The following is a 23,171-nucleotide window of genomic DNA, read 5'->3' on the forward strand; positions in this document are numbered from 1 at the left end:
CTGAATAAATAAGCAGTTCGCTCAAACAAGGGGGTAATCTCTCCTCTCTCTGACTCTCTCGTGGGTGAATAGATCGAATGACAGAAGGCCCTTTAAACTGTAAGCACAGAGCTCAGTACTGACACATAATAGGCACGAAATGAATCTAATGTGAGCTGCTCTTGGTAGTAATCACCACAGATGTGTTACATTCATCAGCAAACTTCTAAATAAGGAAAAGATAAAATAGGTGACTTATTTTGTAACCAGGTAAAATATATTTATTAAGAATAAAAGTCTTCAATACTCCATGAATGAGCTTGGAGAATAAATCACAGAAGAGAATTGCTTTTTGGATTTTTAGTCCAGGTCCTTATACACATCTTGCTTGTTAGCCAGAGAAGGGCAAAAGTGCCCAAAACAGGTCACTTGAGACGAAGATTCGTGACTCCTGGTCAGCAGCTCAGTGTGTCAGAGGCCTGTGTTCAGCGACCTAAGGAGGGAGCAGGCTGACCATAGAGCACATGAGACTCGAGGCAGGAGGCACCGAGTCGGTCCTCCAAGTGGAAATGGCTCAGGGTAGATGGGTTCTTCCAGGCCATCTCAGGGGTGGTCCGTCCCAGTGGAAGGGCCGAGGGCATGTTTGAGAGAATGCTTTTCAGGAAGCCATACTCGGTCCCATAAGCTTTCCTCCGAGTATAGACCAACACTGACTGGCCCAGGACTCAGAGTAGAGGCAGATCGGTTTAATATTCTCTAAAGGACTCACTCCTCCTGACAAGAAACTGAAACTAAAGCCCATTTCCCATAATGAAGCCCCCCTTACGTGTTGAATGGATTTGCCTCCTTGAATTTGCTTGTTTTTGACAGTTGTTGGTGAGGGTTCTGGAGTGTGGGCCCTTTACCCACTGTGATCAGCAGCTGTTCTTCAAAGTACAGGAGCTGGTCAACTTCAAAACAGTCACTGGCATGAGGCACCACTTTTTCTAGAGCTGCCTGGATCTCGGCTTCACTGGCCTTCTGGTGCCTTGCTCTCTTGAGGTAGCTGTAGACCTTCTCAAACACTTCAGCTCCCAGCTTCTGCACGGCTGACCTGCCACGCAAGTTAGGAGAGATAAAGAGGAGTTTTACAGGGGGTGGGGCGGGGGGAAGAGGAGTTTTACACATTTGAGTCATCCACAATCATTAATTACACAAACATTGCACCTTTGAGATCTGGGGGGAAAGGGAAAAAATAAGACATGATGGTTCTACCTTGAACGCTCAACAGTACTTAACAAATTCTTCCTGAATGTCTATTATGTGCCAGGTGCCTATACTGTGAACACAGCATTAAACAAGTGAGGTAAATTCCTACCTTCATAGAGCTTACCTTCTAGGGTAGAGAATAAAGAGATAACTTTAAAAAAAATACATAAATAATAAAATGTCAGGCAGCGCTATGTGCAATGAAGAACAATAAAGCCGGAAGAGAGAGCGAGAGAGACTCCTCTGAGAGGAGGTGTCCCTGGGCAAGAGACCCACAGGAAGTGAGGCCAACAGTAGGGGGAGAAAATGGGGACCCTGAGGCTAAATCACCTTGGAGAAATATCGAGAAGGCTAGTGTGGCTGGAGTTGGGAGAACGAGGGGGAGGAGGAGAGCTGGATATAAGGTCAGAAATAGTATTAATGAGAACAATAAAAGTAACAACAGGGAAGAAGAGGCAAAGGAAGGGAACGCACTTTTCTACACACTTAACCTTTACCACAGCTCTATGAAGGAGGCATTTTTTAATTCCCTTGTTTTACAGATGGAGAAACCGAGGCTTGAAGGGGTGAGGTCATTTGGCCTGGCCCCCACCCGGGCTAACGTTGGTTTTTCTGTGCTCACCTCTGGCCCTTGTCCTCCTGCAGCCGTGGCCTGTGCGTTGTCAGAATCAACAGCGGCCATACCTGGTGTGTTTATGTTGCCTGTATTTTTCCTTTACCTCCAGCGAGGGTCACAAATGAAAGCCCTTCAAGTACAGCTAGGCCCAGGGCATATTTTGTTTGATCAGCACTATGCTTCATTTTTTTCTTTTCTTTTCTTTTCTTTTTTGGATTGATTGATTGATTTTAGAGAGGAAGGGGCAGAGGGAGAGGGAGAGAGAATCTTAAGCATGCTCCCCACTGAGCACAGAGCCTAGCGTGGGACTTGACCCCACGACCTTGAGTTCACCATCTGTGCCAAAACTAAGAGCCTTAACTGACTGCGCCACCCAGGCGTCCCAGTGTGTTACTTTCTTGAGCGTTTTGGTGTGGAAGTCTAGGCACAGCTCGCACTCTCCCCTCTGCATTTCTTTACCGCCCCAAGCCCACCTTCCTTGCATGGTTTTAGAACAGGCTGCTTCTTGGATTTCACCTGCCCACCTGCCTCAAGGGCATTCAAGTTTTGCGAATTTTGTTCTCCAGTTCAAAACTGTCATTTTTAATGCTCCACACTGTTCCACTGAATTTATGTGGCAACATTTACCGAGTCATTCCTCCACCTAGCATTTAGCGTTCTTCCCTATAGCACTGAGCCAGCATCCTTAGGAGCGCAGCTTTTTCATCCAGAGGAATATTTTCTGGCATCAAATTTCTGTGAGCGAGGCAAATTACAGGAGTGTTCCCTCTTTGAAAACTCATATGTGCCTATGTGATTTCTGCATTTTTCTATATATACGTTGAGTGGGATTAAAAGGTTTTTTAAAGTTGTGAGAATGGAATTATTGGGTCAAATGCATAAATATTCTTAGGACTTTAACCTTAAGAAATGCTTCTTTATTCTTCATCAGTGAATTTGGTGAAAAGAAAAATCAGTTTGGAGAGTTTTTTTGTTTGTTTGCTTTTGTTGTTGTTGTTGTTTTTGCTGTTGCCACTTTCTGACTGCACACTCTCCTTCAATCCACTCCTCTTGGGCCTTGGTCCTCGTTCCTTCTATAAACTACTCTTGCAATGACCTTCATGTGGCTGTTTCCTCTGGTCTCTTCTCTGAACTATCTTACTTGACATTCAACAGCTGGCTACTCTCTCCTTCAAACCCTTCCTTCTATTGCTTTTGGTGATACTACCTTCGCCAGGAGCTTTTCCTATTACACTCTCTGCTTCTTCTTAGCCTCTTCAGCTGACTCTTCTTCCTCCTCATCTCGGCCTCTACATTTCATAAATCTTTAATAAGATTTATAGGCTGAGGACTTCCTGTATGCCCACCCTGTCCTTCACCTGGCACTCCAGGCTTGTGAATCAACTGCCCACTTGATATCACCAACTGGGTATCTAAAGGGTGTCTCAGGCAACCTTGATATGGTGGGAAAAAACTCTTAATAAACACAAAGTGCTATGAAATCTGAGAAAATCAAACACCCCATCGAGGAAGAGAAGGCACAGTCTTACTTGGGCCATAACAGCTGGAGAAAAGCCAGGCAGCAGCCGGTAGTGAGAACACTGGGAAATCAGTGAGTCAGCTTGGCAGGTGAGGAGGGCATGTGAAGACAAGGGTGAGAACCAGATGAACGTAATGTTCAAGAAACTTTGGTATCTCGGCACCTAGTTGGCTCAGAGGGTTAAGAGTCAGATTCTTGATTTTGGCTCAGGTCATGATCACAGGGTTGTGGGATCTAGCCCCGCATTGGGTGCCGAGGTCAGCTGGGAGTCTGCTGGAAAGTCTTTCTCTCTCACCCTTTGCCCCTCCCCCCACATGTGCACTGGCTTTCTCTCTCTCAGAGAAACAAACAAACAAACAAACAAACTTGGAATCTGACTAGTAACAGCACCTATTGATGAGAAAGAAGCCCTAAAATGTCCTCTGAAACCATAATAACTAACAGTTTTTGAGCCTTCTTTGTGTGCCAGGCTCTATTCTGAGCATCTCCTCATATCATCCCATTAAATCCTATGGATATGATATTGTTATTTCCAATCAAGCATGAGGAAACTGAGCTACGAGAGGGGATCAAATAACTTGCCCATTGCCACACAATTTTTTTTTAAGTGGTGGATGTGGGGCATGAATTCCAGTAGTTTCACTCCAGGACTCACTTTTCATTGCTACAGACTCAGACACTGGAGTGGAATCCTGGCTCTACCTGTCGCTGGCCATGTGATCTTAGGCCAGTTGCTTAACCTCTGTGAGCCTTGAATTTCCATGTTTACATGGAGATTACACACACACACACACACACACACACACACACACATATCCTAGCACAGTACCTGTCACCTACCAGGTGCTTGTCTGCCATTGCTTTATTGTTTCTTTCCCAATGCTGGATGATACTAGAGTCCAATTTCAGTGTAGCTTCAAGCTTCAAATAGTTTTATAGTTCTACCTCTGGTTAAGACACTATTTTAAATGGTTTTATCTTCTTTGAGTGAACTTAAAAAAAAAAAAAAAAAAGACCCAAGAAAGCCAGTGGCAGAATGGAAGGAAAAAATAAAAGTAATTTTGTAGAAATAATCATGAAAACCTATTTTAGCAGAAAGCATTAAGAGAACACATAGATTACTCTTCAGGCATAGTTTAAGGAAAGCTTGAAAACAATTTTATAGAATATAAGAAATCCCTGAACATTAAATACGTATGAGCCGCTGTGGGAATAGAACAAGTATAATGTATTTTCTCCTTAATAATGCAGTCTTAGTGATCATTTAGTGTTAACAAGCATTGGGAATCTTTATTAAGAATGATTTGCACCCCTTCTCTCCACACCTAATATTTCAAATGGCTGTCTCTGAACCTGGTGGGTGAAGATGGAACAAATCTCTCTACAAAGGAAGTTGATGCTCGGGTGACATATGGAAACCCCCCACCCCCTATGGAACATGTGACTTTCAGGCCCCTTTCTGTAAATGGTGCTTGCCTTCTGCTCTGTCATCCCTGGCAGCAGAATCTTGAGTGCAACTGTTGGCTGGAGACTCTGCTCGAGCTAACCTTCCCTGTAAGGATTATTTTGTTTGTGACCTCAGTACCCTCCACTGTTCATAACTGCAGTAAATGTAGATGGGCAAATACTGACTAAAAAACAAAATCCAGCTTGTTTACAAGAGGTATACTTAAAACACAGGGCATTGAAAGGTTGAGAATAAACAAATAAATTTTAAAAAGATATACCAGGCAAATACACAAAAGAAAGCTGGAGAAAACTGTATTAACATGAAACAAAATAGATTTTAAAAAAAAAAAAAAGACATTATTATAATAAAGATTGCCACTCGGTAATGAAAACAGTTTGACTCACCAGGAAGAAATAAAAATTCTAAACTAGTAGGCATCTAATAAAGTAGAATCCAAATACATAAAGCACAATGGGGAGAAATTGACAGAAATGTCCCCATAGCATCGGATTTCAATACACCTTGCTCAGTTACTGATAGGTGAAGCAGTTGAAAAATCAGTAGCAACACAGAAAATATGAATATACTTAAATAAGCTCAACTTGTGAAACACATATAGAACCCTCTCGTTCCCTGACAATTAGAAACCCTCATTCTTTCCAGACTTTCATAACATTTACAAAAACTAACCATATACTAGACAGCAACTCAAGCCTCAACACATTTCAAATAATTGATTTTATACAAAACCTAGTTATCTGATTACAATACAATTGATAGAAATCTGTAACAAAGATATGGATAAAATAATACCATGTTTGTAAATTTATTTATTCTAAATAAATTATGGGTCAATGAAAAAAATCAGGCATATTATAAACAAACTCATTTGAAGCCAAAAGAAAAGTGATAGGTACTCTAGCATTGTAATATTTCAGTGTAAATTTATTCTGACACTTGGAAAACATGCTATAATATTTCTGCAATGACGCATCTGAGTATTTTAGAAATCATAAAATAGAAAATTCTATTTAAGGGGACTCTTGCTGTTATCCAAGGTTTGAGAAGAGAGGGGGTGCTCCTTATGCAGTTCCCATTAAGGAAGAGGTTATAAGTTTGCTTTTTCTAAAGGAGGGATAGAAGGAGAGATGGGGCAGGAACAACCCCTTTAGGTAGGTGGGCATGTCAAATAAAAAGAACTTAAATTTTCAAATGAAAAGCACTATATTTTCATCTGTTTCTTCCTATGCTCCTTTTATCAACTTTATTCTCATATTCAAAGACCTTTAAGTATTTAAGGGATCCTGAAGATCATCTTAGTCCAGACACCACATCTATAGGCCTGTGCTCTTCAGGCTGGACCACCACCCTGCCCAGATGGATAGTGGATGCAGGAGAGTTGGAGGAAGCCTCCCTAGGGTCCTAAAGAAGCTCCAGCTGCCTGAAGCCAACCCCCAACTTGTGTTTGGCTGATTTTCCAGCTAAAAAAATTCCATTAACTACAAGAGAGTATTGTCTCTCCTCAATGTTTCCTCCAAACTCAATCTCTTATCCTCCAAATTCCCTCACTGACTTTCTCTTATGTTTACTTTTTAACTTGCAAACAATATATTTTATCACTTCTATTTACCCATCAACATTGACTGCTCTCCGTGCCCTCTAATTATCTATCTCTCTTAGGGGCTCTGAAGAAGATGTAAAACAAAAATATCCTCACTTTTTTGTTGTTAGTTAGTTTGTTTGTTTGTTTGTTTTTTTAAGGTTATTTATTTTTTAGTAATCTCTACACCCTATGTTGGGCTTGAATTCACAACCCCAAGATCAAGAGTCACACACTCTATGGACCAAGCCAGCCAGGACCCCCTGTCTTCATGTTTTAAATATTAATTTAATTTTGCAGCAGTCTCACAGAGGAAAGTTGGAAGTGTAATACTAAGAATTCTTTTTCTCCCTGAGCCTTTTGAAAATAAGCTGCTAACCTGATGCCCCTTCCCTTCCATACTTGGTGTGTATTTTCTACAAATGAAGACACTTTTCCACATAACTGCAGAATGGCTATCAAGATCAGGAAATTAATGTTGATACATTACTGTCATCTAATAATCTCATCCATTCAAGTTTCCCAAATTGTCTAATCATGCCCCTTATAATACAAGGACCCAGGTCAAAATAATCATTTGCTGTATTTAGTTGTTGTGCCTCTTTAGTTTTCTTCAATGACCTTGACACATTTAAAGGTTTGAAGGAAGTTGCTTTGTAGACTGTCCCTCAATTTGTGTTGCCCTTGCCTATGTGTTGCCCAGCTCCCACCCTCTAGCTCTCTCTCCTTTTGTGTATTAGCTGAAAGATAAGAGTAGAGCCTCCCATTATCTTGGGACATTAGCAGAGAGCTATAACAGTTCAAGAATTTCCTTCCTTCTCTTGGATCTAAAAGATGCCCTGGTAGTAACAGTATCTTGTTGTTTTCAGGTGTCTAGCTCTTGATTCTTCTCTACAGCTTTGTCCCCTCTATACTGTAAGAAACAGGGTGTCCTCATAAGGAAAGGAAGCGGCTTGTGAGGTAAGTTTCTGGAGGCTCAAGAAAGAATGCCCTGAGCGTGCTGCTCACTTGGTATCTCCACTTGACCAATAGGTAAAAATCTTATGCCCAGTTGGATTTCTGAGCTTCCTCTCCAAATATCCTAATGCTGCAGCCTTCCCCATTTCTGTCCATATGAGCTCCTCCTTTCCAGTTGCTCGGCCCAAAAATCTTTGAGTCATCTTGATTCCTCTCTTTCTCTCTTATTCCAATAGTCCAGTGTCTCTCATAACCAGACCAGTTAATAAATCCTATCAGCTCCGTTTTCAAACTGTATGCAGGAGGCAGACTTTGGTCATTTCCATCATCTCCACCACTACCTCCCTGGTCTAAGCCACCACATGCTCTCACCTGATTGCTACAGTGGCCTTTCAGTCGGTCTTCCACTCCTACCCCCCCCCATAGTCTGTTATCAGTTCATCAACCAGAGTAAATCAAATCCCTTCACTCCCCTGCTCAAAACCCTGTCTTGGGCTCCTCATCTCAGTCAGAGTGAAGTCAATGTCCTTCCGGTGGTCTAAAATATCTTGAACCATCTTATCACCATGCTTTCCAAATTCATCTCCTCCATCCTCCTCTTTCCTCCCTCCATTCCTGTTACAATGGCCCCTTGAGCTTCTTTGAATACCCCAGGCACATTCTACCTCATGGCCTTCACACCTGCTGTTCCCTCTGATGGGAATGCTCTTTCTCCAGACATGCCTATCTCTCTCCTTCATCTGCTCCAGGTCTGTGCCTCATGTGATCTTTTCAGAGAGACTATCCAGACTACCCTCTTTAAAACTGTAACTTTTACTCCCATTCTTTACTGCCTATTCTCTTTCCCTGCTTTGTATTGTCTTAGCACTTGATACTCTCCAGCACACTCTGTTCTTCCATAATATTTTATAACCTGTCAGTCATTCCACTACAGAATATGCCATAGGGCATGGATTGTTTTCACCTTTCTTGTTCACTGATCCCATGACCTAGAACAGTGCCTGATATGTAGTAAGTACACAATAAATACATAGTGGACAAATGAACAGATACCCTGAAAGCCAAATAGAAAAAGGAATATGGTGATATCATACAACTTTAATTAAAAATATATGCATCTCTAGGATTTATTCTAAGAATTAGCACATAGAGATACAGTAACCTAATTTTGCAAAATATAAGATCACTTTTGTGATTTTTAGTTGTTGGTTTTCAAGGCAGAGCTCCGTTTAGGTGCGGCTTTCAGCGTTATTATACTTTCCTCCCAATTTCAAATGGATTGTCTTTAAGGGGCCTATCCGATCAACCTTGAATAAAAATGATCTCATATTTCTGAGTGGGAAAACATAAGCCTTACTTTTAAAAAGTCCTGCGTGGAGAGGACCATGCTTCACGCTTGACAATGGGGCCATGTGGAAAGCAACAGAAATCTGTGCACAGCTGCCGGAAGCCCCGCTACCCCACGGCATGTGGGAGGCCTCAGAGGAGAGCTCCAGAGGCCCCCAGCCCCTCCAAGGGAGGGGGCAGCCAAGGCAGTGCTGTTCAACAGATGTCACCGTCTGCTGTGCAAGTTAAATAAGGCAGAGAGCAGCAGCTGAGGGGATGTTAGCCTCCTGCTCCAAACAGCATTCTAGCTGAACAGTGGAAAATGTTTAACACGTTCCCCCTCCCCCCTCCTGGGAAAACAACAAGCAATGTCTCTTTGGGGATAGAGAAAAGGAAAGAGTTTCCACCAGCTCTGATAGGTCATCAAGGGCACCCTCATCCCTTATCCCCTTACATGAACAGGAGTGTGTCTTGTTGTCTTTCCCTTTCCTTGGAGCTTATTTGCCTTGAAGACTGTTTTCTCTGCCCTGTAGAAGCTCCCCAATAATGGCTACATTTATATTTTTATTTTCAGATTAATTAACCACTTGACGAGCACATACTAAAAGCAAAGGACTCTGTTTGCTTTCAGGTCTGCTCCCTAATGAGGCCAGAAGCCTTGGGGACAGAGCAGCTTTCTTAGTCAGCCTGGCAGCCAGTGTGGGCCTGACCCCAGATCGCACTAAGTTGCTTCATCAGCACATTTTTAATGAGCACCTAGTACAGGCCAAGTGCTGGGAATGCTGCCAAAAGCTTGTGACCTCACGGAACTCAGCTTTTAGTGGGAAGAAGGCAGACAGTAAACAAATAAACATGGTAGTTTCAGATTTTTGCCAATGCTGCAAATAAAATGAAATGGTGATGGAAGAGAGAGCAGGCTATCCAGAAGAGGGTTGGGACACCTGGCAAGGGTCGGGGCAGAAGATGTTTGGTACCAGCCCTCTTCTGCCCACCAGGCCCTGTCCTGTGGATGGCTCTGTGTGATGGCTGACCAAGAAGAGAAGACATGTGTGTGGATGTAGCAAGAGTATTGATGCAGCCCATGCATGTCTAAATGATTAAAAGTTGTGAACCAAGCTAATAAATTGTTAATTAACAAACTTTTAATAACAAACTGTTAATAAGGCCTCCCTCAGGGCGCCTGGGTGGCTCAGTGGGTTAAGTGTCTGCCTCTGGCTTAGGTCATGATCCGAGGGACCTGGGATGGAGTCCTGCAACAGGCCCCCTGCTAAGTGGGGTGCCTGCTTCTCCCTGTCCCTCTGCCTCTCCCCCCAGCTACTGCAGACACTCTTTCTTTCTTTATTCTCTCAAATAAATTAAAAAAAAAGAATCTTAAAAAAAACCCCAACATGGTCTGTCTACCTTTTACATTGATATGATACACATTTTACATTGACGTTTTGACTTTATAAAGATCTGGAAGGCCAGGTGTGCCTTCAGTACTCTCACACTCCTCAGAGTTCTGCGTTGGAATAGGGCAGAGCACGGTGAGCCAGCCTCTGGACATTTATCCCTGGTTATTGGCCCATTCCCCTCTCCTCTAGCCTGGCTGTTTCCCACCATGAGGGGTTTTTACACATACATTTGATACCCCAGCCCCTATGTCCAAGATTCACTCATGCTTTCTGCAAATAGTTTCCCGGTGGTCCCCCTCAGGATTAGGGGTGTGAGAACCGGCAGCCCAGACCACTCATGGGAGGAGAGACCTGAAGCAGAGGCCCACAGACTCTGGAAATGGGTTTGGGGCCCTCTGAGGAAAGAACAGCAAGGCCCTAGATAACTAGGGCATGTTCTAGAAGAGGAGACACAGGCTCTGAGTGTGCAAATTCCTTTGGCCCCTTGGATTTGTTGCTTCATGAGGAGGGGTACGGCTAGAGGTTGGCCAAAGTGGCATGGTCCGTAGCAGAGGCCCAGCATCCCCCATTGGCCTGGGGCTGGGAGGTACTGGAGGAGGGAGGCTGCTTTGCTGATGCAATTAAGAAAGATCTATCTGAGGGTAGGAGTAGGAATGACATTTGAATGGAGACTTGAACAGTAAAGATGAGTCATCCCTGCCAGGATGTGGGACAGGAGCACTCCCAACTGACAGAAGAGGGCATGACCAGGCACTATAAGCCCTGTAAGGAAGAAAACTGAGGTGGTTGGGGCCTAATTTGGAGGAAGAGAGGATAGGAGACAAAGCAGATGGTTAAGCAGGAGCAGGGACCCGGGAAGCTGAGGTAAGGAGTCCTCGATCCTGGATGCAAAGAGAAGACACTGATCCTTTACAGTGGCGTCAACATGAATATTTTATAACAAGAAAATACAACCCAGGGAGAGAGAGAATGGTTTAAAAATCAGAACTTGGAATTTCTGAAAAGCCCTGTAAAGTACCAAGGAGTTCATCTAACGAACACTTACATTGTAGACAAATGAGCAAGATTTACTGTGATAAGGACAGAGGATCCTTTACTGGGCCCCCACTGGGATGGCCATACATATGAAGTAAATACAGAATAAGTAAGTCTCCTTGCTTTTCGTTCTATTCACTAAGCAGCCCCCTAAAAGATGCACTGTGAAATATTGGCCACTTGATTACGTCCTTCCTAGCTGAATCACTGTGCTTCCCTTAATCAATTCAAACCACATTTTTTATTTTTCAAAAGTCATTTTCACCCCAGCTTTGCTGAAATAGAAGGAGAGATCTGAAAATAAATTTCCTATTCAAACACAATAAGAATAATTGGATTTGCAAAGGAAAATGAAGATAAATCACAAAGGAAAAGCAATTATAGCCTTAATATGTTTGGAAGGGTTTGTCAGGGCAAGGATGTGAGAAACTATGAGTTTCCTGGGAGAAGAGTAAATTCCAAAAGCTGCCTGTCATTTGGTGAGGTTCCCCAAAGGTTCTCTCCTTGACCAAACTTGAGTCAGTCCTCACTCTTGATATCTAACCCAGTTCCTATTAGTAACTTTCCATCCACTGACCTCCCCCAATCCCCGCAGCTCGCTCTCCATAAATCCTCTGCTCCTGTGGTATTGGGAGCTGAGTTCAAGCTCTCTCTCCTATTGCAACAGTCTTTTTTTTAAAAAAAAAGGATTTCATTTATTTATTTTAGAGAGAGCGAGAACACCAATGGGGATGAGGGAGGGGGTGAGGGACAAGCAGATGCCCAGCTGAGCAGGGAGCTGGACAACCAGAGCTGATCCCAGGACCCTGAGATCATGACCTGAGCCAAAGGCAGATGCTTAACCGACTGAGCTCCCTGTTGCTACAGTCTTGAAAAATCTTCCTTGCCTGCTTAAGTCTATTGGGTGCAATTTTCCTTGGACACAGTTAGCTCTCAATGCCAGACTATCACTGGGTATCACATTACAAACTATCTGTATTTGGGAGGGTTACATCTTGGTTAACCTGAGACAGTCTCAGCACTTGCCTGACACAGAAGATCACCAGTGGTGCCCATTCCATTGTCAGAAGTGTCCTAGTTTGGCCAATTATATGGTTATCCACACATAGTGTGAAATTTACTTGGCTAAACTGTCATCAAAGTCCCCAGTGACAAGACGACCTGCAGGCCTTCACACATGGCATTGCAGCAATTCCAGTGCATAGGAGAATAGACTCATGAAACGAGAACACTCCTTTCTAGTCCTAACTCCTTAAGCATTTTTACATTAGATTTGTATCATTTTATGTCCAAATCAAAATGTTTCTCCATAAATAAAAAATGACGATTTTTATTATTTTGTCTCTCCAACATGTCCATATGTTGCCTTTATTATACCTCTCCCTCAAGGACTACAGAGAGGTCTTATCACAGCACACTTACCAGGAGAGTGACATGAATTCCAGAGCAAGGGGGAGGGAGGGAGGAGGCCTAGAGACAGAGAGAGACCAGGAAGGCCAATGTGGTGCAGGCCTTAGGAAAAACAACTGAGAATGGGGAATCAATACCTCATTCTCTGGTGAATTGCATTGAAAGACTGAAATGAGTTTCAAAATAATGATCGAAGCTGGCAGCTGCTCTTGACAGGCTGGGACAAATGAAAATTGAGCGGGGCTTTCACATGCTGTGGGGAGTGGGCAGGACAGGCAGGAACTCCCTTAAAGCCTTTCACTTGGAAACACTGGGTTTTTTAATTGTCTCCTGTCCTGAAGCCAAAGGAGAAGATCCCTCATTAAGGTGAGTTTTGCCGAGTAGTTTTGAAAATGGCTTTTGTAGCTACTTCCACTTGTCTGAGAGTATCTGCGAGAAGCCCTTCCCCCGAGTCCAGTGGGATGGGAGAGAAATGCAAACTCAGCAGGCTCTCTGGCAACCGCCTTCAGGCACAGGCAAGTTGTGGAGTGGAGGGGGAAGGATTGGATCAGATAATCTCCAAATTAGAAGACCTTCATACTGCTGGGAGAGTCCGCCTCCAGGGACTTACAGCCTGGCTTTGTTAATCCCATTTTACAGGTAGAAACAGTTGAATGAGGTTACCAAAGGGGAGCTGAGTTTCCTGTCTTCAGGGCTCAGTACAGGGGACCTGAAGGATGAGCTGTTGAAGGATGTAGCTGTTTCTACTGAAACCTGGGCACTCAAAACGTGGTCCAGACTCCAGCATCACATCGAAGGACAGCTGGTTAGAAATGTAGGATCTTGAGGCACCTGGGTGGCTTAGTCAGTTGAGCAGCTGCCTTCGGCTCAGGTCATGATCCCATGCTTCTCCCTTTCCCTCTGCCTGCTGCTCTGCCTACTAGTAGTCTCCATCTCTCTGTCAAATAAATAAATAAAATCTTAAAAAAAAAAAAAAAAAAAAGAAATGCAGGATCTCAGATCCCACCCAAGACTTGCTCTATCAGGATTTTTATTTAAGACCCTGAATGGGTCCAAAACCTTTGGCATACAAAAGTGGTCCTAACAGGGAAGTTTATAGCAATAGATGCCTACCACAAGCAGCAAAAAAACAAAACAAAAAAAAAAAAAAACCCTCAAATAAACAACCTAACCTTACACCTAGAGGAGCTAGAATAAGAACACATAAAACCCCAAATTAGCAGAAGGAAGGAAATAATAAAGACCAGAGAATTAATAAATGATATGAAACTAAAAAACAACAAAGACAGTAGAACAGATTAATGAAACCTAGAGCTGGTTCTTTGAAAAGACCAACAAAACTGACTACAGGCCATTATCTCTAATGAACATAGATGCAAAAATCCTCAACAAAATAGTAGCAAACTGAATGCAACAATACATTAAAAAATCATTTACCACTAACAAGTAGAATTTATTCCTGAGGATGCAAGGGTGGTTCAATATTTGCAAATCAATCAACAGGATACATCTCATCGGTAACAGAAAGGATAAAAACCCTATGATCATTTCAATAGATGCAGAAGAAACATCTGACAAGGTACAACAACCATTCATGATAAAAACCCTCAACAAAGTAGAGTTAAGAGGGAACTTACTTCAACATAATAAAGGGCATCAATGAAAAACCCACAGTTAACATCATATTCAATGATGAAAAACAGAACTTTTCCCCTAAAGTCAGGAACAAGACAAGGATGTCTACTCTCACCACTTTTATTCAACTACTATAGTACTAGAAGTCCTAGCAATCAGACAACAAGAAGAAATTAAAAGCTTCCAAACTGGTGAGGAAGTAAAACTTTTACCATTTGCAGAAGCTATATTATACATAGAAAACCCAAAAGTTTGTATATATAAACTATATACATATATAAAATTATATATAGATAAAATCAATATAATATATATATATATAAAATCAATATACAGAAATCTGTTGCATTTCTATACAGGAATAACGAAGCAACAAAGAGAACTTAAGAAAACAATTCCATTTGCAATTGCACCAAAACAAGTACGATACCTAAGAATAAACCTAACCAAAGAGGTCAAAGACCTGTATTCCAAAAAAACTCTAAAACACTGATGGAAGAAATTGAAGACGACACAAAGAAATGGAAAGATATTCCATGCTCGTGGGTTGGAAGAACAAATGTTGTTAAAATGTCCATCTATCCAAAGCTATCTACAGATTTAAAGCAATCCTATCAAAATACCAACAGCATTTTTCACAGAACCAGACAAAACAATCCCAAAGTTTGTATGGAATCACGAAAGACCCTGATTAGCGAAAACAATCTTGAAAAAGAAAATCAAAGCTGGAGGTATCACAATTCCAGACTTCAAGTTACATTATAAAGCTGTAGAAATAAAAAAAAAGTATGGTACTGACACAGACACATAGATCAATAGAACAGAATAGAAAGCCTAGAAATAAAGCCACAGTTAAATGGCCAATTAATCTTCAATAAAGAAGGAAAGAATATACATCGGTAAAAAGATAGTCTTTTCAACAAATGTTGTTGGGAAAACTGGACAGCTACATGCAGAAGAATGAAGCTGGACCACTTTCTTACACCATACACAGCAATAAACTCAAAATGAATCAAGGACCTAAATGTGAGACCTAAAATCATAAAAATCCTGGAAGATAGCACAAGCAGTAATTTTTCTGACACTGACCCAAGCAACATTTATTCTAGTATGTCTCCTGAGGCAAGGGAAATAAAAGTAAAATAAACTATTGGGACTACATCAAAATAAGAAACTTCTGGGGCACCTGGGTGGCTCAGTAGGTTGAGCCACTGCCTTTGGCTCAGGTCATGATCTCTGGGTCCTGGTATCGAGTCCTGCATCCGGCTCTCTGCTCAGCAGGGAGCCTGCTTCCCTCTCTCTCTCTCTCTCTCTCTGCCTGCCTCTCTGCCTACTTGTGATCTTTTTCTGTCAAATAAATAAATAAAATCTTTTAAAAAAAAATAAGAAACTTCTGCCCAGGAAACAATCGACAACACTAAAAGGCAACCTATGAAATAGGAGAAGACATTTGCAAATGACATATCCAGTAAAGGGTTAGTGTCCAAAATATATAAAGAACTTATACAACTCAACATCCCAAATACAAATAATCCAATTAAAAAATGGACAGAAGACATGAACCGACATTTCTCTAAAGAAGACATCCTGGGGCACCTGGGTGGCTCAGTGGGTTAAAGCCTCTGCCTTCGGCTCAGGTCATGATCTCAGGGTCCTGGGATCAAGCCCTGCACTGGGCTCTCTGCTCGGCAGGGAGCCTGCTTCCTCCTCTTTCTCTGCCTGCTTCTCTGCCTACTTGTGATCTCCATCTGTCAAATAAATAAATAAAATCTTAAAAAAAAAAAAAAAGAAGACATCCAGATGGCCAACAGACACATGAAAAGATGCTCAACATCACTCATCATCAGGGAAATGCAAACCAAAACTACAATGAGATATCATCTCACACCTGTCAGAATGACTACAATCGAAACCCCAAGAGAAGCACCTGGGTGGCTCAGTCGGTTAAGCATCCCACTTTCAATTTCATCTCAGGTCATGATCTGAGGATTGTGGGTACAAGCACCACACCAGGCTCCATGCTGAGTGTGGAGCTTACTTAAGATTCTCTCTCCCTCTCCCTCCGCCCCCAACCCCCGCTCGCACACACGTACTCTCTCTCCTTCTAAAACACACACACAACAATAGGTATTGGACAGGAGGTAGAGAAAGGGGAAGCCTCTTGCACTGTTGGTGGGAATGCAAACTGCTGCAGCCACTCTGGAGAACAGTATAGAGGCTCCTCAAAACATTGAACAATAGAACTACCTTGTGATCCAGTAACTGCACACCTGGGTATTTACCCCAAAACACAAAAACACTAATTTAAAGGGATGCATTCACCCCTATGTTTATTTCAGCATTTTTTACAATAGCCAAATTATGGAAGCAGCTCAAGTATCCATCAATAGATGACTGGAGAAAGACGTATGTAAATATGGAATATTACTCAGCCATAAAAAGAATGAAATTTTGCCATTTGTAATACCATGGATGGATCTAGAGAGTATAATGCTAAACAAAATAAGTCAGTCAGAAAAGACAAATACCACAAGACTTCACTCGTACGTGGAATTCAAGAAAAAAACAAACAAAAAAAAGAGCAGAGGAAAAAGAAAAAGAGAGAGAGAGGGAGAGACAAACCAAGAAACAGACTTTTTAAAAAAGTTTTTATTTAAGTAACCTCTACACCCAACATCACGCTCAGACTTATGACCCCGAGATCAAGAGTCATGTGCTCTTCTGAGCCAGGCTCCGGAAGAAACAGACTTAATGACAGAGAACAAACTGGTGGTTACCAGAGGGGAGGAGGGGTTGGGCAATGGGTGAAATAGGTGATGCGGATTAGAGTATGTTTATCATGTTGACAAAAAAAAAAAAAAAGAAAGATCACAGTTCTTTCACATATTCATTCATACTAGTCAAAGTCAAGAATTTCTAAGGACCAGTTTAGACATTTAATAATGAACAGCAGCTCCTGAATCAACAAAACAAAAACAAAAAAGCCAAAAATAAGACCCCAAATGATTCGTATGCACTTCAGAGTCTGAGAAACCCTGGCTGGAGCTCTGGATCACACTTTGAATAGCAAGATTCTGAAAAGCATTTAAAGCTATGAATTTGCTTTTGACAGGGAATTCTGATACAGTCAGGCCAGCTTACCAAGCTCTGGGACATCATTTCACATCCTCTACAGCATTACTAAATTTACTTTTAACAATATGAGTTTTAAAACTGATAAGAGGAATAGAAAAGGGACTTCCATCGATCTCAGGCTGAAGAACTGTTTCTCTCTCACCCCTTCTTCTCTTTCATTCTCCCTGGATATCTGGTGCACGGATTTGCATCAGTGATGATCATGGACTCATCACACACTCTCAGCATCCTGTTGGTTTTAAAAGGAGGACACCAGCCTTGCTCACGTTGGAGATTATGAATCACAATTTGTTTGGTGGTTTGCCGGGTTTGCTTGCCCATGTTTGTTCCTAACTCCTGATTCCGTATCAGCTAGAAGTCTCTTTTTAATAAGCAGAAAATCTTTTCCCCTCCATCTCAGGAAATATTGTATTTTAATTTAATCTTACTGATGATCTGACTGGGAAGTGACAATCATGCATAAAACCATGTTAATAATTTTTCTCTTCTTTGTTTCTGGGCCTGAAATCGCAGAAATCACATCGTGCGGAAAAAAAAGTTTCAATTAGGTCTAATATGTGGGTAGTCTTGGGATTCACTTGGGAAGAAACAGAAAGAATTAAATTGCAAGTTTTTGTTGAACCATTTGACATTACCACTCTCACAGGTTAAATAATAGTGAAATACTGGCAATTTCATTTAATCAACCTAATTAGAATGTTTCAATTTAGAATTTCTTGCCCTAAGGAATATAAAGTGAGTGGTACATGCTATTTGCGGAGGTTGGATTGTTTTATTTCCTTGGAGATTTTGTTGGGACAAATGCTCTGAAGACCAGATAATCATTTCTCTATTCCAAGGAGCCAGAGAGAAAGGGGGTGGTAGAAGGTCAGGTTTGGTTATGGATTCAAGGTGACAATATATATCCTCAAAGGGGGCTTATCAGCTTCCAGATCTGTGAAATATATAAATGGTGCCAGACACTGACACCACAAACTAGGGTGAGTTTCTTATCTACGTCCTTGTTACAGTCAGGTACAGTTAATACTTGAACTCTGACCAGAGCAAGAAGAGATTTTTCCTTAGCACCAGTTGATGTCACTCTTTTGTTGGAATGTGGGAGAGGAAGAGTCAAAGGGATGTATAAGAATCTAGTCTCTCTCGGTTAATTGTAACAATTATACCATAGTCGTGCTGTGTTCCATGGTACCCTAAGCATATTCTATGAGAGCCCGAATCACATCAGCGTGTAATTAAGTGTTTAAGTGTGCTGGCCCAGGATCACACCTTAAGTAGCAAGGTAGCAATCATGTATCATTTGTAATGGTGTGTGTAGTGCTTTTAAGAGAGCTTGGCATACAGTAGGCATTAACAACTGTTTTATCTCAAATTTTGAAATTTGCTGAATAAATGATGACTTTTAATAACCAATCACATGCAAAAATTGAAGACATTACATTAAAAATCTTTGTGGACTGGGGCACCTAGGTGGTTCACTTGGTTAAGAGTAATGACCCTTGATTTTGGTTCAGGTCATGATGTCAGGGTCAAAGGATCGAGCCTGCATCCAGCTCCTTGTTCAGTGGGGAGTCTGCTGGAGATTCTCTCTCTCCCTCCCTCCCGGCCCTCTCTAAATTAAATAAATAATCTTAAAAATCAATCAATCAATCAATCAATCATTGTGGATCATAAAAAACAATTTGGCAATAAATATCAAGGTCACATTTTATGAACCAGTAATTATAATAAGAGGTCATAGCCTATGAACCAGTAATTATAAGACGTTTATCTTAGGAAATAAATTGTTTGAAATGTTTGAAAATAGCACTAGGATGGGGCGCCTGGGTGGCTCAATGGGTTAAAGCCTCTGCCTTCGGCTCAGGTCATCCTAGGGTTCTGGGATCGAGCCCCACATCGGGCTCTCTGCTCAGCAGGGAGCCTGCTTCCCCCCCCCTCTGCCTGCCTCTCTGCCTACTTGTGATCTCTATCTGCCAAATAAATAAATAAACTTTTTTTTTTAAAAGAAAAGAAAAGAAAACACCACTAGGTAAAAAAAAATTACGTCAATAATATATATGAGTTGAAAATAACTGAAAACAACCTAAAAATCCTGGAATAAAACATTATTTTATAGAGAAACTAATGATGTTTTTAGAACATTTAATATTTTATGACCTTGGAAAATGCTCAAAAAAGGTGAGGGAGAAAAACCATGACACCAGTATCCTGCCCCCCCCTTTTTAACCTAGCATTACATCACAAAAATATCCAAGCTATTCAAAATTCTGCCAAAATAGTATTTATAATGGCTGTAGAATATGCCATTGGATGTCAATAGAGTAAATTATTAACTGTTTTATGAACACATACACACATTCACACACACACACACACACTAAAAAAATAACACAGAGATGGGTTCATATCATCACTGCTGCTCTGCATCTCTTCTCAGTTAATAATATAATCTGGAGAGCTCATCACATAAGCACACACAGATCTTCCTTAATTCTTTTTATCTTCAATGCCAGGATAGTATTCCACTGCAGAGATATATGCCGATTTTTCAAAATAGCTCTTCTTGATACCTTTAAGCTATTTACAGCTTTTTGCTATTAAAACACCACTGCGGGGCACCTGGTTTGCTCAGTGGGTTAAAGCCTTGGCCTTCAGCTCAGGTCATGATCCCAGGGTTCTGGGATCCAGCCTCACATCGGGCTCTCTGATCAGCAGGGAGCCTGCTTCCCCCACTCTATCTGCCTGTCTCTCTACCTACTTGTGATTTCTGTCAAATAAATAAATAAATAAATAAATAAAATCTTTTAATAAAACAGAAAACAAACAAACGAAAAAACAAAACACAGCTGCAACAGATACCCATGTTCATTTTTGTGCATTTATACCAGTATTTTTGGAGGACAAATTCTGAAATTGCTAGATCAAAGAATGTCCATTTAAAAAATGTGAATAGACATTGCCAAATTACCTTCCAAATTATTGCACCAATTAACATTCCCTTCAACAGTGCATGGAAGTAACAGCTTCATTTTAAAATGGAAACAGTAAATAGGATACAGTTGACCCTTGAACAACACAGGTTTGAATGGGTTAGTGTGGGTCCACTTACATGCAGATATTTTACAGTACAGTACTGCAAATGTATTTTCTCTTCCTTGTGATTTTTTAAAAAAATTTTTTATTTAGATTCAATTAGCTAGCACGTAGTACATCATTAGCTTTTGATGCAGTGTTCAATGATTCATTAGTTGCATGAAACACCCAGTGCTCATCCTTGTGATTTTCTTTTTTTTTTTTTTTTTTTTTTTTTTTTTTTTTTTTTTTAAGATTTTATTTATTTATTTGACAGAGAGAGATTACAAGTAGGCAGAGAGGCAGGCAGAGAGGCAGGCAGAGGAGAGAGGAGGAAGCAGGCTCCCTGCTGAGCAGAGAGCCCGATGCGGGACTCGATCCCAGGACCCTGAGATCATGACCTGAGCCGAAGGCAGCGGCTTAACCCACTGAGCCACCCAGGCGCCCCATTTGTGATTTTCTTAATAACATTTTCTTTTCTCTGCTTATATTCTTGTAAGAATACTGTATAGTACAGCATACACAGGGTGTGTTAATCAGCTGTTGATGGTATTGGTAAGGTTTCCCATGAAAGGTAGGCATTCGCAGTTAACTTCTGGGGCGTCAACAGTTGTATAAGGATTTTTCACTGTGTGGTGGGTTGGTGCCCGGACCCCCAGAATTGTCCAAAAGTCATCTGTATTCCTGGGTTTGAGCTTGTGAACCCCAACACTACTATGGCACAATTGTTAGTGAGGTCCCCTTCCCTCCTTCCCTACACCCCTTCTCACTTGTTCTTCCTTCCCACCTTCCTTTTTTCATTTTCTTCTCTTTCCTCCCCCCCCCCTTTCCCTTCCTCCTTCCATGCCATCTTTATTCTTTTATCTAATGGGGAGAGAGACAGAGGGAAACATTAGAGTGAAGGCCGGTGAAGAATTTACGTGGCAGTTAGAGAATCGGAAGAGAGCAGGAAATGGGCTTCAGACGGAAGTAGAGGGCTTATCTCGACAGCCTGTGGACTAAGACTGGACCAACGCAGACAGGAGCCTGGCTTCCGTGTAGGAATGACATACAGATTTGTGAAGCGTTTTATATTTTTACAGTAACTATGAGAGGCGGTGGTAAACTGTGGTAACTAAGCCAAGCCCACTGTGGCAATCACCTCACCATACCTCCACACATCAAAACATTAAACTTACATAATGTTAGGTCAAATATCTCTCTCAATAAAGATGAGAAAAACTTGGAAACAGAATGTTGTGGGGAATGCGTGGAAATCTGTGGTGTGGGACAAGTCAGACATGCTGGCGAGGACAGTTAGGATGTGCGTTTTTAAATTCACCTGAGGGGCTTGTGTAATGATGCAGGTTCTGCTTCAACGAGGCTGGTAGGGGCCTGGGAATATGCATTTCTAATGAGCTTCCAGGCAGCTTTACTGCTGCTGCTGCTGCTGCTTCTGGTCTGGGACCACACCGTAAGAACCAGAACTCAGCTGACAAAGCCTGCTTCTAGAACAACAGGCAGGAGCACTGGTAATCAGCAGGAAGGGCTGTAAGCATTACTATTTAGAGCCAAGAAGACCTCCTACAAAAGTTACATACAAGGTGATAACAGTCGCGGGCTGGCTTGCTCTGCCACTACTGCTTTTCCCACCCAAGTCAGGCCGGCCCAGGACTAGCACCAGGACCAAACAAATACTATGTTCATACCTATACTCTTGCAGGAACCCTGACCTCAAGATCAGATTGTGTTTCATTTGCTTCATCCTCAAAGTGATGACGTTTGCCCTACAGAGTCTTCCAACATTTCCTTTGTTCACGTAGCGCCCCGTGCTACGGACACTGTTCCAGGTTTCAGTGGCAGGTGCCCACTTTAAGTTCAGTCCCAAGGGTGCCCACAAGCTGCAGGACTGAGGCCCCACCTCATTGCTTTCCCTGCGAGCCGAGAAGAAAAGGAGAACTATTGCCCAAAGGCCCAACATTAAAGTAGTTTCAGTCTGGGCTTTACAGCATCTCCACATCCTTTGGAATAAAACCATTAAAAGCTCCTCTATAACTCCTGCATGTTCCACAGAACTGTCTTCTGAAGGGTTACATTCCTGCAAAGCTAGGATTATTGATGTATGTTTGGGAACTGGGATATTTTTATATCTAATTCTTCCTGTGGGATGATTTCTTTGCCATCAGTCCTTGTAAATCAGGGGAAGTACAAATGCTAGCTTTAAAAAATTCACAGGCTGAGGTTGACAGAAATATTTTTCACCTCTCTGATCCAAGTCAGGCAGTGTTTGATGCTGGCACACCGAGATTTTCCCTCTTAGTTCTGTCTAAGGATAGTGAGAGAGGAAGTTACCAGTAAACACGCATGTGCACACACCCCCCAACACCCAACACACTCAAGAGCTCAGGCGTGGAGCCTTCATGAAACTAGTAAATGAATGGTCTCCTTTTCAAAACATAATCAGAAGGACAAGACTCAGGGCAGGTCTTAAGAACTTTGTCACCCAATGAAGCTGTTGTTCACAGTTAATAGGTTCGATATGAGTAAAAGGGTGTGTTTCTCTCAATCCTTGGGGGACATGCCGGGTTAGCTTTATGAGTGATAGATACAAATTAAGGAAACATGAGAACAGTTTCTGATACGCTTGTATTCACTTTAAATTTTGCTCTAATAAGGGATCATTAAAAATATGATTAGCAATTGGGTTGTTTTATGCTTGAATCATGCTTTCATTTGCATTAAAAAGTTCTGTTTGAGTAGAAAGATCAGAGAGGCATAGTGTTTCTTCTCTTTTTCAAGAAAACAAGCTGTTGAAACTG

The 23,171-nt window shown here is 41.7% G+C and overlaps 1 protein-coding gene across 1 annotated transcript in view; it reads right to left on the reverse strand.

Moving 5' to 3' along the window:
- Window positions 1–237: 237 nt before the first annotated feature.
- The window catches only part of NEK11 (NIMA related kinase 11), a 242,372-nt gene continuing 219,438 nt past the window's right edge, over window positions 238–23,171 (reverse strand). The window contains 1 exon segment of the mRNA XM_013061426.2: window positions 238–1,072. Coding sequence (XP_012916880.2) covers window positions 802–1,072 — 271 coding nt within the window. The 3' untranslated portion in view covers window positions 238–801.

The sequence above is a fragment of the Mustela putorius genome, unplaced genomic scaffold, assembly GCF_011764305.1.
Source record: "Mustela putorius furo isolate JIRA1106 unplaced genomic scaffold, ASM1176430v1.1 tig00003834_pilon_pilon_pilon, whole genome shotgun sequence".
Taxonomy (NCBI): Eukaryota; Metazoa; Chordata; class Mammalia; order Carnivora; family Mustelidae; genus Mustela; species Mustela putorius.